The sequence below is a fragment of the Mesoplodon mirus genome (assembly GCF_964341445.2).
Source record: "Mesoplodon mirus genome assembly, chromosome: 18".
Classification (NCBI taxonomy): Eukaryota; Metazoa; Chordata; class Mammalia; order Artiodactyla; family Ziphiidae; genus Mesoplodon; species Mesoplodon mirus.
Window position 1 is genome coordinate 51,981,117 of NC_138994.1, and position 14,132 is coordinate 51,995,248.

Below are 14,132 nucleotides of genomic sequence, written 5' to 3' on the forward strand. Positions count from 1 at the left end.
CAGTGTGTGAAGGGTCCTGCTCTGGTCATCCCGGTGACTAAGTCGCAGCAGCCACTGGTTATGATCGGACCGTGTTGAGGAGCTGTTCACCACCGTTTTTCTCTGGTGTCAGTTTCTTTTTCTTCCTTAAACATATTAGTGTTTTTGACTTGACCTGGTAGCCTTTTTTCTGAGAGTAGCAGCTCAGCCTAATTCTGTGCCATATTCAAAGAAATAGCCTTTTACAATTGGGATCTGCCACAGATGCTGCTTTACTTGGGTGCTTTGGTGGTGGTGGGGGAGATGAACTCAGGACAGGCAGGTAGCTTGGTGGGGGCCATGTAATTCCAGCCACCTTAAGCCAGTGGTAACGTCTCCTTTATTCTACCTTTGCCTTTTTGACTTTTTTTGGCTTTCTGCCCCCTTGTCTGCTGTCTTCCAGCTCACCCACCCTTAACCAGAATTCAGACTCAGCTGAACCATCCAGACATCCTGAGTGAGTGTGTGTGTGAGATAATGTCAAACCCAGCTGGTAACACCTTCCTCTGGCCACGTCTGCTGTTGCCTTTGGAATGAGTGAGCTAGTACATAAGACTCATGTCCTCCTATGGGGAATTCTATAGAATGCCTGTCCCAGTCTCAGTCACGAGGCTTCACTGCTGCTAGGCTGGCTGGAGTATCCTCACAGGTCAGAGAACAAATAAACGTAGGAGTGTTTCCTCTACCGTCCGTAAATAAGTCGCCTATAAGCACTTAGAGCAAGAGTAGCTACTCCTACCCTGGCACCTGTCACAGTGCTAGAAGCCCAGCATCTTCTACCATCCAGTCTAGTGCGTGGGGTCAAATACACTGACTGAGTACAGGAAACTGCCCTCACGACTGCCTTGAAAAAGATGGGCCCCGGGCTGTCAGTAGCCACCAGTTCAATAAGCCAAGCATTGTCCACGTTGACTATTCAATCAAGAGAGGAGATGAATAGTTTCCTGTTTTAGATGGCTAAGGAGGCAGTATGAGCTCATAAACCAAACACCAATTTTCAGAGACATCTGTTCCTGATCTCCAGAATAAACACAGTGTCCAATGGCTTAGGCTGGTGGGAGCCTACATTAACCCCACTAGCTCTCTTACAGGGAGGATGGGCCCTCTAGGGGATCCAGCCTCTCCAACAAGCAGATGAGGACAAAAGGCTGCCCCAAAGACCTGCTACTTCCAAGGAAAATGTAGAGAAACGTTTACATAAAATAAGCCTCCACTTGAATGGACAACTTCCTGCCATCTCTCTGAGGCATACTGATGGCCACGTCCCTGGTGGGGCAGTTGTATTTCATGAAAAGAACCGGCTGGTGACTGAGCTGGAGGCGTTGGTGAAAGAGCAAGGTGGGGCATGGGCTCACCGCCCCCCAAAACTGCCACAGTCCCCACAGGCCGAAGGGAAGCTCAAGGGGGAGTTCACTAGGTAAACAGATTCTTGGAAGCACATCTGGATGCAGCTGGAAGAGTTAAATATTTAGATTGGTGGTCTTCCCTGGACTCCTGAGAACACAAACGTCCACACCACAGGGCTGAGTTGTGTGCAAATGTTGGGGCTTTGCATTTTTTTATTAACATTTTCCTCTCACGTGGTTTACATCAATTTATAATCTACGTAAGTTGAAACAGAACATAGACCAAAGAAAAATATATCCTTACCAACTTATTAAAGTCAAATATTAATGAAGTGTCCCATCCTACCTGTATCAGCAAACACTGGCAGCCCACAGCCATTGCCAGCAAGGACAGGCATGCAGGATTCCTGTAGCCTGTCTGATGGGCCTCTGTTGGCACAGCCTGCCCTGCTGGGCACAGTAGCTGGGGCTTCTGGGCTGCACAGTCCCTGTCTCGTAGGAGAACCCATGGGCTATTTCCTTGGTGCAGCTCAGTCCAGGTCTGGTACCCGCCCCTCCCCACTCTTGGGGGTGGAATTTATAAATATTCTGAGCCTTTTGCATTTCTCAGCCCTTCCGGCCTTCCTCCCATTCTCATTGCCTAAGTAAGGTTGGGGGGCTGCAGTAGCTACCTGATGCTGAGAAGCAAACCTCCCTTGTTTTGGGGAGGTGGGAGGCACCCATTTGGGGCCGTAAATAGCTCTAGCTGGGCCTCCAGTTCATTCCAGTCAATGGCTGTGGAAGCAAGAGCCTTCCATGCCACATACCAGCTCCTGAGTGCCGAGCAGACTCCAGGAACGATCAGACACTGGGGATCTTTAGACCCAAGCGGCCTTCTTTCTCTACGCCGTCTCAGGGAGCAGGGCTCCTTGCTAAGCTGCTAGCAGGCAGCTAGGGGGTCAGTATTTCCCTCCTCTTAGGCATCTCTTTCCTCCGAGGTGCACAGAATGTGTACCGTTCTGCCCATGATTAGGCAACAGGTGTAAACAAGGTGAGAAAGGGCCCTTCCTCTCACTGAGCAAGTGCTACGGCTTTAGGGCCCTAAACCCTTCTTTAAAACAGCTCTGAGCTCAAGCTAGGGGAGCTCTTCTCTCCAATCCTGAGGGCCTAGAATCTAGCCTATGCCACACAGGAGAGCCAGGGAGCTGTGTACTGCAGCTCCAATCTGCAGCCCTGGAGTGTCTGCCCTCCCAGGCTAACTGCCAGAGGCCGGCGGCCGCTGCTCAGGTGGGAAGAAATTGCACTTTGGGGGTACTTCCAGTGCTGAGCAGCGGGCCTCGGTGTTGGGATCGGAACCTGCTGATCCCCTACCCTGGAGCACAGCGTCCACAGCGAGGGTCCCCTGCAAAACCCAGTCCCGAGAGAGGCAGGTACCTGTGACTCATTTTTCCCCAGCTCCTGGAGTTTCCCCGCGTTCACCCGCAAGGCTGCGTCTAGAAGCCAGGGGTGGAAGGCAGCACCATGACGGCTGGCTAGCTGGACCGTGCCTGCCTTTCTGGGGGCTGCCCCTGGCAGTGCTTGGCTGTGGAGAAAGTGTAAACCCTAAGGCAAAGGTGCCACGAGGTACGGGAGGCACCGGGAAGGACTAGCCCTCCTGGACAGAACCTGCCTGTTTCTGGACACCTGCTTCAGCCGTAGTAGCTGCCCTCCCAGAAGCCCAGCTCCACGAGAAAAGCCACCACAACTGCTTGCTGCCGAGAGCCTCTTTCCCCCCAGCCCAGGACACCCAGCGCTCCCTGGCGCTCCTCTCAACGTCCCACCTTTCCTTTTTCCTTGGCGGCCTGACCCTCCCACCTCCCCCAATTCTTTCCTGACCTTCTGGCTACCTTGATAGCAGGTCACTTGTGAGTCTTTATACTCAAAGGAAATAGAACACCAAGGGAAAAGGAACTGAAAAGCAGAAGAAACAGTCAAAGATGCCTCACTGGTACTGGAGACAGAACAGATAAACCCAGAAATGGAGATTCTCAGGTGGAAAAAATCCCAGAAATCCGCTCTCCAGCCTGTGCTAAGCTGAGGATTAGTGTGAGTCTGTCTCCTCGTCCAACATTTGCACAGGCGGCAAGGCAAGCAGGTGCGCTTCCGCAGGCAGAGGGCAAGGAGAGGCCGGGGGCAGCAGGCGGCAGCACGGCACGGGCCACCACTGCCACCGTCGCCCAGGGCCTCCTCAGAGCTTTCGAGGCGCTGGATCAAGAACCAAGGCTGCACATGCACGCAGGCAGGCTGGGAGGGAGGAGAGGGTGGAGGAAGACCAAGGGGAGGCTGCCAGGAGACTGCAATCTGGGGGCAGGGCCAAGAGAGGAGAAGCTGGCAGCAGCCACAGAGCGCAAAATAAAAGCCCTTGGACCGGACTCAGGAGGAAAGAAAGTGTTGGAGGAAATGAAAGAACAAAGCAGGCTGTCTGTGTGCCCGCACCGGGTCGGTCACTACCTTTCCTGCATGACAAGTAGACGTAAAACAATTCCCAAACAGCAGGGAGCATTAGACACAACTAGAGGAACAGAGGGCAGAGCCCGGGGTGCGCAGCAAGGCTGGGGCCGGGTCAGCTGGCTTTGTACAAGGTGGCACAAAAGATGCACGTCTTCCAGTTCTTGGAAATCTGTGTCCCTTGGAGTCTGGAGTGCTGGGTTTGGGAGTTCTCTATTGTAGTCCTTCAAGTCTGGGTTGGGTCCCCGGCTGGAGAGGTTGGCTCGGGCCACCACCCCCCCCAGACGCTCCCACCTCGGGCTACACATCGGTGGAGAAGTACAGTGTGTTCCGCTTCAGTTCTGCGAAGGAAATGGGGGGGTGCTGCAGGTAGTAGAGGAGGACCTGGACCTGCGGGAAGACAGGGGGGACTGAGGCTGGGGTCCTCGCCCTGGAGGCCCTCCTCTGACCCGCTGAGAAGACGTGGTTTCCAGGCTGGGCCCCTGTGGCTGGCTCCCCGCTTCGCCTTCCTCGGAAGCCCAGGTGTGGCTGCCCATTTGCAGCAGTAGAGGGCGCTGCAGGGCAGAGGGTGGGGAGCCTGGGACTACTTGCCCAACCTCAGTCATAAACTTCCAACATGCTCCAGAGCTTGGCTTTGGCTTGGCAGCCCTGCTTCAGACCAGACCCTGCCCTGGGTCTTGTAGGGCTCACAGGGAAGCTTCCTGACCCCGGAAGCGATGCTAGAGCTTCCATGCGTAGGGACAAGGCCCACGCCTTGTCCTTTTTTTTTTTCTGATAACCCCTAGGCTTGCTTTCTGAGGCCCAGGCACTCCCAGGATTGCAGCCAGCACTTGAGACAGACAACCTCTGGGCCCCTGGTCTAGGTTCCTACTTTTCAGCAGGACTCTCCAGAGCCCTGCCTCCTGGTGACATCCTACAGACCATCATCCCCGCTGTCAGGAGGGGAGGGGGTCAGGAGTCCTAGCTGTTCTCTCTCCACCCCTCAGGGAGGCTTGTCCCTCCCCTCCAGCAGCCGCAGGCCTGGGCAGTGCGTAGGTACCTGTGCCATGACATCGTGGGACCAGATGTCGGCAGCCGACGTGAGGTGTGCTTTGCTCTCCACTTCTGAGGGTCTCAGTAACGTGGGGCCAAACACAGTAGCCAGGTTGTGAAGGGACATCTTGTTGACGGGCTCCTTCTCAGCAACCCTGGGGGGGAGGGGAGGGGAGGGGAGAAAAAAGTCATTCCTGGCAGCCGCATGGGGCTCCAGACCCTTGGCTGTTAGCACTCCTGGAAGGATTCCCACAGGTGGTCACTAGCCTCCCTCTCCTGAGGGTAGAGACTGCTTGGCAGGGAGGGGACTCAGCCAAGGGACCAAGTTCCGAGCTATGTTCCAGTACGTTCCAATAACATATTCCCAGCTCCTGGGCCACCCCTTGAACTGATGGTAAACCGTCAGAGCCAGAAGGACCCACTCCAACCCCCTTGCCTTAGAGATACTATTACTGGTTCAAGAACTTTCCCTATAATAATTCATGCTCATCACAAACCTTTGGGTAGGTAATATTATCATCTCCACTGTACAGATAAAGAAACCAGAGTACAGAGAGGGTAAGTGACTTGCCCGAGGTTACACAGCTAGCAAGTGGCAGAGCTGGGATCTGAACCCAGGCCGTCTGCCTCCAGAGCCCACGCTCTTGCCCACCGTGCGTGTTCCCCACAATCAGCCCAGCCATGGAGGGGGGCCCTGAGGAAGAGTCGGAGCAGGCGGGGCTGGGCAGGGGGCAAAGGCCTGAGGTCTGCCTGCTGCACTGTGGCAGGAACAACCCTCATCCCAGATGGAGCCCAGGGGCTGTTCTACCAAGCTTCTCCAGAAGGGTCTGCCTCATGGGGCTCCAGAGCTGCCTCCCTTTGGATCTTCCTCTGCTTCTCTTGCATAATAAGCCAGATGCTCTGTAGATATTTCCCGAGTGACAGCAGGGGCTGCCATCTGTGGCTGGTGTCCAGCAGGCTCAGTACCAGCCAACTCATCAGAGAGGCCCTGTGCCTCCCCCAGTCCCAAGCAATGTTTCTGGGGCTGAGACCCAGCCACCCTGAACAGCGCCCCTCGCCCCACTCCCACTACACCGTCACTCCACCCTCCAGGCCGGAGCCATGGATGCGCCTGCTGACTGCTTTGGAAACAGGCAGAAAAACACTGCCATGCCAGGAGGCAGCTGTGCAGCTGGCCCAGCCCCTCATCCCCCCGCCCCCAACACACACACACCCCGGCCAGCACCCAGATGTGGGAACAGAGTGTGCCCGGTTCCGAGGGTGGAAAACCTAATGAATTTTCCTTCCCATTCCTCCTCTGTGTCCTCCCCACAGTGCTCGCCAAACTATTTGGGAATTGGTTGGGACTTCGGTCCTGGCCAAACCAGAGGGAAAATGTCTCATAATGGGAAAAACAAGACAGCAGCCCAGGCGTTCCCAGGTCTCTGGCCCTCCAGAGCCTGGCCTGGCCTGGTGGCCGAGCCGCCACCGGGAGCCTGGGCCTGAGGGCTCACGGCCCCTTACCAGGGGCTCCCGGGTCCCGGGTGGCAAATGGACTTAAGGGACGCCTGGGGACTTTTCCTCCCCACTCACACCTGGGACCGGTCCTGGACTCAAAAGTGAGTGACAAGGTCACTGTCAGGGCTAGCTTCCAGTATGAACTTTGCTGCAGGCGTAACTTGAGCAGCTGTTGGTTTGACCTGACTGTGGCGGGGGCAGAGGAGAAGGTTGGAAGGACTGTAGCTGAGGATCTGGGAGATGTGGCTTCTAAGGGCAGAGCTGCTGCTGACCCCAGGCAAGTCCCTGCTCAGATTCCCTATCTGTTCGATGAGCTGTGGGTCAAGACCAGCGGGCTTCAGATTTTTTTGACTGTGACACACACACACACACACACACACACGTTTGACCCGATCATCCAGCACATGCAACGTGCGTAACTGAACAATAGGCACACTTGCTGCTCACACTGCACCCCGAGGCTGTCTGCTAAGTGGACCGAATGACCTACTGACTGTAAAATCCACCTGCAGTCCTTGGCTCTAGCCCTGCCTTTCTAAGCATTCTGTGGCCAGTATTTGAGGTCGCCATTAGAACCCAAATATTTCTCCAAAGAGAAGAATGTGAACACAAGAATTTGAAGAGCAAACTCTCACCCTGCTATGGTGTCCCAGCAGACGCCAGCACCCACTTGGAGGCACGGAGGATGTGGGTTCCCCAGTGGATGTGTCCTCCCCCCAGCTGAAGCCTGCCCTGGCTCCCTGCCCCCTCCCCTGGACTGGGCCCCTCCCCATTACCTTTTCAAGTGTTCCAGCAGGAAGAGGAAGGTGATGAGGTTGGGGTCTGGCAGGGAGCGGAGCAGGTGCATCATGCAGTTTTCCTTGGCAGCAGGGTCTGACAGGGCTGTGGGGAGAGAAGGGGCTGGGGCGGGGCTTGGCTCTGGGCGGGGAGGTCTTAGCCAGTGCCCTGTGGTCAGGAGGCTACGGGATGCTGCGGGAAAGCCCAGGCTCCAGGGGGTCAGGGGAGCAGACCCTGCAGGGAAGGGCCTGGTATTTCCCCAACGGTGGGCTATTGGAGGTTCCTACAGGAGGCCCCACCACAACCTGTAACTCAGCCAGGCGGCAGGCTGGTGGGCAGCAGACACCGTTCTTCCCCTCCCTGCAGAGGCCTTTGGGGCTGGAGCCATTCCCCATACCTGGACTGTAAGGCTGAGTTTAAGACAGTGATGTCATGGCATGAATGTTCTCTCTTTTTTTGGCCGTACCACACGGCTTGTGGAATCTTAGTTCCCTGACCAGGGATTGAAACCAGTCCCTCTGCAGTGAGAGCACGGAGTCCTAACCACTGGACCACCAGGGAATTCCCTGAATGTTCTTCAAGCACCTCCGCTGCCGGAGCCCAGCAGTGAGCTGCCTTCCATGGGCTCCTCACTCCTGTGATCCAACCCAGGAGAAGACAAGGCAGGAGGGATGCGCCCAGGCCAGGATTTGGCCCAGGTGGGTAGAGGCCGGAGCCCTGCCAGCCAGGGCTCCCAGCTTCCTCCCCACCCTGGGCATAGGTCCAAGATGAGACAGTGCTCCTTCTGGAAGGCTCAGTACAGGCCACGTCAAGTGTATGCCAGCTCACTTCTTCTTGGCCCCAGGGCACCAGCCCGACCACCCACCTCAGGGCAGATTTCCCTGGATGCCTGGGTTTCTAGGCAAGGAGGTCAGTGTCCAAAGAGGAAGCACAGAGGGCAGCCCAGAGGCATGAGACGGGAGAGAGGGTCCAGCCTCCAGATGAGGCCCCAGCAGGCCACACCTTGCCTTCCAGGCCACTCAGCCACACGGCCCTATGCAGTGGGCAGATCAACAAGCAAGGGAAGCCACAGATCTCCTCTCTCACTCTTTACTGGTCAGGGAGGCCTGGCTCAGCTCAGCCCTCAGGCCCCCACTGGAGGCTCACCGATGCCCTCCATGAAGGCTGGGTAAAGTCGGTCTGTGAGGAGGGGCTCGGGCAGCTCCCGGAAGTATAGCTTGAGGGTGCCAGCGATGGCGTTGATGTCCATGTCACTCAGCATGAGCAGGATGTCCTTGTTATCTGTAGGGGAGACGGGAGGTCAGGGGCTGTGCTGGCTGAGCCACCTCCGTCCCCCACGCAGCCCTCAGCTGGGCAGGTAGCCCTGTTCCGTCCCTCTATCCATCCTGAGACAGCTTGCCTAGGACACCCCCCACACTGTCTCCGGTCTGCTCTCCCCAGGAATGGCAGGATGTAGGTAGTGCCTACAGGTGGCCTGTGACTCAGCTCCGTGGGGGGAGGGGAGCATGGATCATCATCCAGAGTCCTGGAGTCACACTCACACCACGTGTCACATGCCCTCCTTCCAACTGGGATCTCCCCACTGCTGAGCCCCTCTCTGGAAGGCGCTGCACATTTTTTATACCTAAAACCATGTTCCAACAAAGCCTCAGCTTCCAGGTGGCACAGAGGAGCCGTGTGCCAGCACGTCCCCAGCTCCCCGCCCCAGGCTCCCCGAACACGCCTGCCGGGCAGCTGCCCAGGGACGCCCAGCGGCCCCTCTCAGCGCCCACGAGTCAGCACTGCCCGGCCGTTCAGGTGTCCTGACTACCGGGTGTGCTGCTGCTGCAGCCTGAACAACGAGATGGGGAAGAACCAGAAAGGTCAGGCGCCACCACCAAGGAGCCTACAGTCGAGGCGAGAGGCAGCAGTGCCCCTCCCAGAGGGCACTGGGGGCCCGGGAGAAGGTGGAGGTGCCCGTGCCAGCCAACCCAGGCTCAAAGCCCTTTAGTTTCCCTGCAGCCCACCGGGCACCAGGGAGCCAGCAAGAAAGCCAGGAACACAGACTCTGGAACCCGAAAGATCTGAGTTTACATCGGGCTCAAAGCCTATATACGGAGTAATCCTGGGCAAGTGACTTGGCCTCTCTGAGGCTCAGCTTCCTAATCTGTAGCAATGGAGAAGAGATTGGAGGGCAGGGGATCACCCCATGCCTTGCTGGGCTGTAGTTCACAGACTGAGGCTCCTCTGCCATCGGCTCGCCGAGGCCTCTCCGTGGAGAAGCCTCCCGCTTCCGCTGCACTCTCCTCCCAGCCCCACGAGCCTGCGGGAGCGCCCCCTCCCCGCTGCTGCCCAGCTGGGCCTCCCCGACTCACTGGCATCAAAGACGGCCTTCAGCGCCTGGATGTCCGTGGCCACGCCTGATATCCGGTAGATGCCAACCTCCTCGATGCCCCTCTTCTCCACCTCCTCCACGCACTGCCGGACGATGTAGGGCACCTTGGAGCGCTCCCGCCTGCGGGGGAGGGGATGTGAGGGGAGGGAGGGTGGAGGGAGGCCCCCCAGTGACAGCTATATGTACCCCTTCTCTGCAAACCTTGGCCTTGGAGAGCTCTGGCTTCTGGGATCAGGAGGTGGGGGGCAAGGAGAGGGCTGAGAAAGAGGCTACGCCACCCCACCCCCCAACAGCCTGCCTGCACGCTGGGGTCAGCAGGGGACAAAGGTGGGAGGGAGGAAGTTTTAGGAGATCAACCCAAAGGCTAAAGGAAGAGTGTTCCTCAGAACACAGGGCTCAGATTCAAATGCTATGGGGGCCCCCAGCAGGTCAGCTACAGAGGGGGGTGGGCCAGGTCCTGGAGACAAGGGGAGGGCAGGAGGGCTGAAGGGTGGCCTCTCCCAAGGAGCAGCCACTCCTGGATTCCAGCCTGCCACCGTCACACCAAGACCCGGGCCTACAGTTGTCACATCTTCCCACCTATTACAAGAAGCTGACCATCTGGGATCTTCGTGTGCAGTCTCCCAGTGCTTAAGTGCTGGCTCAGTTATTTCTAAAGCATCATGTGAGGCAGAGAACACACCTCTGCAGGCCACTTTTGCCCTCCAAACTGGCCGTTGTGACTGTTGAACTGGAAAGTGATTGTTGAGGGGCCAGGTGAGGGTGGGGGGCCTGGAGGGCAGGGCTGGCAGGGACCCTGGGCGCAGCACCTACTTGGTCACCACGCTGATCTTCACACCGAAGACGCCGGTCTGCTTTTTGGACGGGGTCCTCTTCAGGCTCATGTCTCGGCTGGTGAATTTCATGGAGAATTCCACTTTGATCTGGTTGGGGGCAAGGCAGGCACAATCCCCCAGGGCATGAGTGCCCAAGGAGTGCCCCCCAGGACTGCAAACAAGGGCTACCTCTCCCACCCAGGGCTCCCTGAAACACCTACAGGGTGGGACCGAGAGGGGTGGAGGCAGAGGAGAGGGGGGAGGGGCTGGGCTAAGGAGGCGGGGGTCCGACAGCCCCCCCAGGGCACCAGCAGAGGCCAGGCTGCCCACCCACTGTGCGGACACTTCCTATCTCTCTGGGCTCACCCCATTCATCTCAATCACATCTGTGTGCCAGTTCTTCGTTTCTACAGTTTGTGGATCCAGCTGCAGAGAAAGAAAGAAAGAGAACGTGAGGGAGAGAGAGAGAGATGACAGCTGAGACCAAGCCAGAGCTCTCCCTGCTGTTCAGCCACAGCTCAGAAGTTGGCTAAAAGGTCAGGAAGATGGAACTGGGGGCTGATGCTTATCTTGACATCAGTCCTTCAGGGGCTCCAGCCCCCAGGCCCCTCCTGCCCTGGCTAGTGCAGGAGTGCCCCCACTCTGGGAAGGAGGTGGGGTGCGCTCTTAGGCACATTCACCCATCACCTCTCATTCACTCCTGACCCCACCCTGTGAGATGGGTATTATCACCCCATTTCACAGATGCAGAAACCGAGGCTCACAAACCATCAGCAACTTGCTCAACTTCCTGAGCTGGAGTTGACAGCAGGGGATGTAGCCCGTGTACCTGGAGGTGGTGAACGGGAGGCGGTGCCACACAGAGGTGAAGAGCCCTGGGTCTGAATCCCAGCTCTGCCACTGCCGACTGTGTGACCTTGGAAAGTGTTCACCTTGCTAAACCTCATTTGTTTCATCTGTTCACTGCAGCCAGTAAAGAACCTGCCTTGCTGGACTGTCGTGAAGACTCAGTAAGATAACGGGTAAATGGCTGGTCTCCCAGAAAGCAAACACTCTGTAGAGGAGGCCCCCAAACTGGGCAGGAGCCCCAGGGAAGTGGAGATGGCAGGGGGAAGCGCAGAGACATCCCTCACAGGTGACCAAATGGGACTCCGTTTCTCTGGCTCAGTGGCCTTCAAACTGTTTTTCCCTGTGCATCCATAAAGTAATTTGGAAAAACAATGCACACCCTGGCACATTTTTAAGTCAACATGTAAATATTTCCAGAGCAAGTTTAAATAGCTGCAAAGAATATAATTTCCAGAATAATGTAAATATTTATATCTTAAAATAAAACTGTTACATCATTCTTTTAAATGTATTCAGTGGAATCCAAATTCCATAGTGATTTGATATCCACCATCATCCATTAAAAAAACACATAAACAAGTTCTTCTTTCCCTTGTAGAAACCCTGCAACGTTCCTTTTTCTCTTTGATTTTGTGTTTCTAGTCTATTTCTCCCAAAGAATTATGCCCTAGTTTGCATTTTTCTTTTTTAAAGTCTTTTTTTACTCCTCACCCTATTATATTTTGCTTCAACAAAAATATCTGTATAAACGGACATGAAAGATCTCCTGAGACCACTAGGCTCCAAATGTTCGAAACATATTCTGGATTAGTTATTACAATGATTAGCAGCACATAATAAAAAATTTGACCAACACACATTACAAATTTTAATAAATATTCAGCAGCAAAGTACCATTTTGGTGGAATTGCATCACTTAATGAGATGGGTAGAGCATTTTTTCTGTTTTAGTTCATGTATGCACACGAATATTTGCTAGGGTGAAATGGGGTTTTAGCATCAATACTGTTTTAATTTTAATTTTATTTTTTTAATTAAAGTTTTATTCTAATGAGACTCCACCAAGATTTTTACCCAGGGAGTGGCATGATTTAATTAGCATTTAGTGTCGCTTAAAGATCTTGGTTTTTTTTTTTTTTTTTTTTTTTTACCCTGGCCGCACAGTGCAGCTTGTGGGATTTTATTTCCCCGACCAGGGATAGAACCCGTGCCCCCTGCAGAGGAAGCGTGGAATCTTAACCACTGGACCGCCAGGGAAGTCCCTTGGTTTGGTTTTTAAAGATGTAAAGGATGAAACATCTTGTTCACGTAACAGTAGATGGGGCTGTAAATAGTTTTATTATTGCAATGTTTGCAAATCTTTAACCTCTTTCCTCGGTATTTGCCTTAAATTGTATAGATACCTATTATCAATATTTACTTTAAATGATCTCAGCTGACCATTTCCATCACTTTTGTGGAAAGAAAGAACTGGAAACCACGTGACTTGTGAAAGGGTCGAAAACCCAGCTTTCAGAGTCTTTTACTTTCTCAGCTCCTACATCAGCACTTAAGTGGCCCCTCTGTTGCCACCCAGGAGGCCTGGGAGCCCTGAGCCGAGTCCCCCAGGAAGCCTCGGGCTCTGCTGCAGAGCGAGGTGGTGGTGCAAGGCCCTTCTCTGGCGGGTCGCTTTTTGGCAATAGCTCTGACAGGAGCTGAGGATCTGCAAGCTGAATGCTTTAAAACTCTTCTGCCCTAGTACCCCTGGACCGTCTCTGCACCCCCAGGGCATGTGCACCATAGTCTGAACACTGCTGCTCTAACAGGCCCCTCGCCACAAAGGAAAGCTGGACCCGAGTCAGTCCAGGGTGGGCTGGGCCCCGGTGCTTCTTACAGCTCAAGATAAGACCCCCGCATCTTCTATCACCCACACACCCGCTGGGGACAGGGGGCACCCAAGCCTCCGACAGGGTCTGGGCCCTGCATCTGGGCCCAGGCCCAGCCTGGAGAACAGGACAGAGGGAGAGTGGTGTGGAGAGCACTGAGCACCTCCTCAAACGTGCTAGGGAAGCGTGTGGGACTCACAGCCTGGCTGCTGCCCCGGCTCTCTCTTCTACAAGGCTCAGGGCCAAGTCCTACTGGGCCCCTGAAACCTTCCTCCCCTCAACTTTTTGTCCCAACCCTCACCGGGCCTGTGGCACAGGCTGCTCCTTCCACTTCCTTCATCCCCTCCTGAATCCTGGGTCTTGGACACAGGGCCTTGGTCTGTCCCCAGCCCTGACCTCGAGCAGTGGCCACCTGGAGGAGAGAGATCTCCACTGCTCTTCGTCAACTGGGGCAGATACTACCCTTGGGACACACATTCTGGAATGACCACCTGCTTCTCATGCAGGTCTCTCCAGTCATCAGCATAAGCCTCAGGCCAATTCTGTGGTCCTGGCCCCCAGTGCCCCTCCCCTGCCCTAGCCTCCCATGACCTGGCACCTCCTGGCAGCTGCTGTGGACTGAGCCAGTGGTCCCTCCCTGGGTCCTTGAGTGGTATGTGGACATAGCTCAAGTGGGGAAAGTGCAGGGAATGAGAGTCAGACCGACCTGGGTCCAAATGTTCACTCTTCCACTCAACTGTGTGAATGTGGGTAAGTCACTTAACCTCCTGGAACCTCAGTTTCCCTACAGGGGTGTCCATACCTGCCTCAGAGCGTTGCCATGGAAAATAGTAACAGCGACTGATATGCTGTGAGCATTTCCTATAAGTCTGGCTCTGTGACAAACCCCTTACATACAGCATCTCAATCAATGATCATAACAAGCCCATGAGGTTTAAGCCTTTCTAGCTGCTCCCCTTCTACAGATGAGACACCAAGGCTTAAAGAGAATGAGGAGTTGGCCCAGTGCTACACATCTAGGAAGTGAGAGCTGGGGTACCAAATCAAGTATCCCTGACTCGCCTCAGCTAAACCTGCAAGATCCTACCCAGCC

The 14,132-nt window shown here is 55.2% G+C and overlaps 1 protein-coding gene across 4 annotated transcripts in view; it reads right to left on the minus strand.

Annotated features, from left to right (window-relative positions):
• Positions 1 to 1,546: 1,546 nt before the first annotated feature.
• The window catches only part of ABR (ABR activator of RhoGEF and GTPase), a 181,444-nt gene continuing 168,858 nt past the window's right edge, over positions 1,547 to 14,132 (minus strand). For all 4 annotated transcript variants that reach the window (XM_082605307.1, XM_082605308.1, XM_082605306.1 and 1 more), the window contains 7 exons: positions 10,692 to 10,751; positions 10,324 to 10,433; positions 9,491 to 9,630; positions 8,283 to 8,417; positions 7,136 to 7,241; positions 4,870 to 5,017; positions 1,547 to 4,220 (listed from right to left, as the gene is read on the minus strand). In XM_082605307.1, coding sequence (XP_082461433.1) covers positions 4,131 to 4,220; positions 4,870 to 5,017; positions 7,136 to 7,241; positions 8,283 to 8,417; positions 9,491 to 9,630; positions 10,324 to 10,433; positions 10,692 to 10,751 — 789 coding nt within the window. In that variant the 3' untranslated portion in view covers positions 1,547 to 4,130. The remainder of the gene's footprint in view (positions 4,221 to 4,869; positions 5,018 to 7,135; positions 7,242 to 8,282; positions 8,418 to 9,490; positions 9,631 to 10,323; positions 10,434 to 10,691; positions 10,752 to 14,132) is intronic.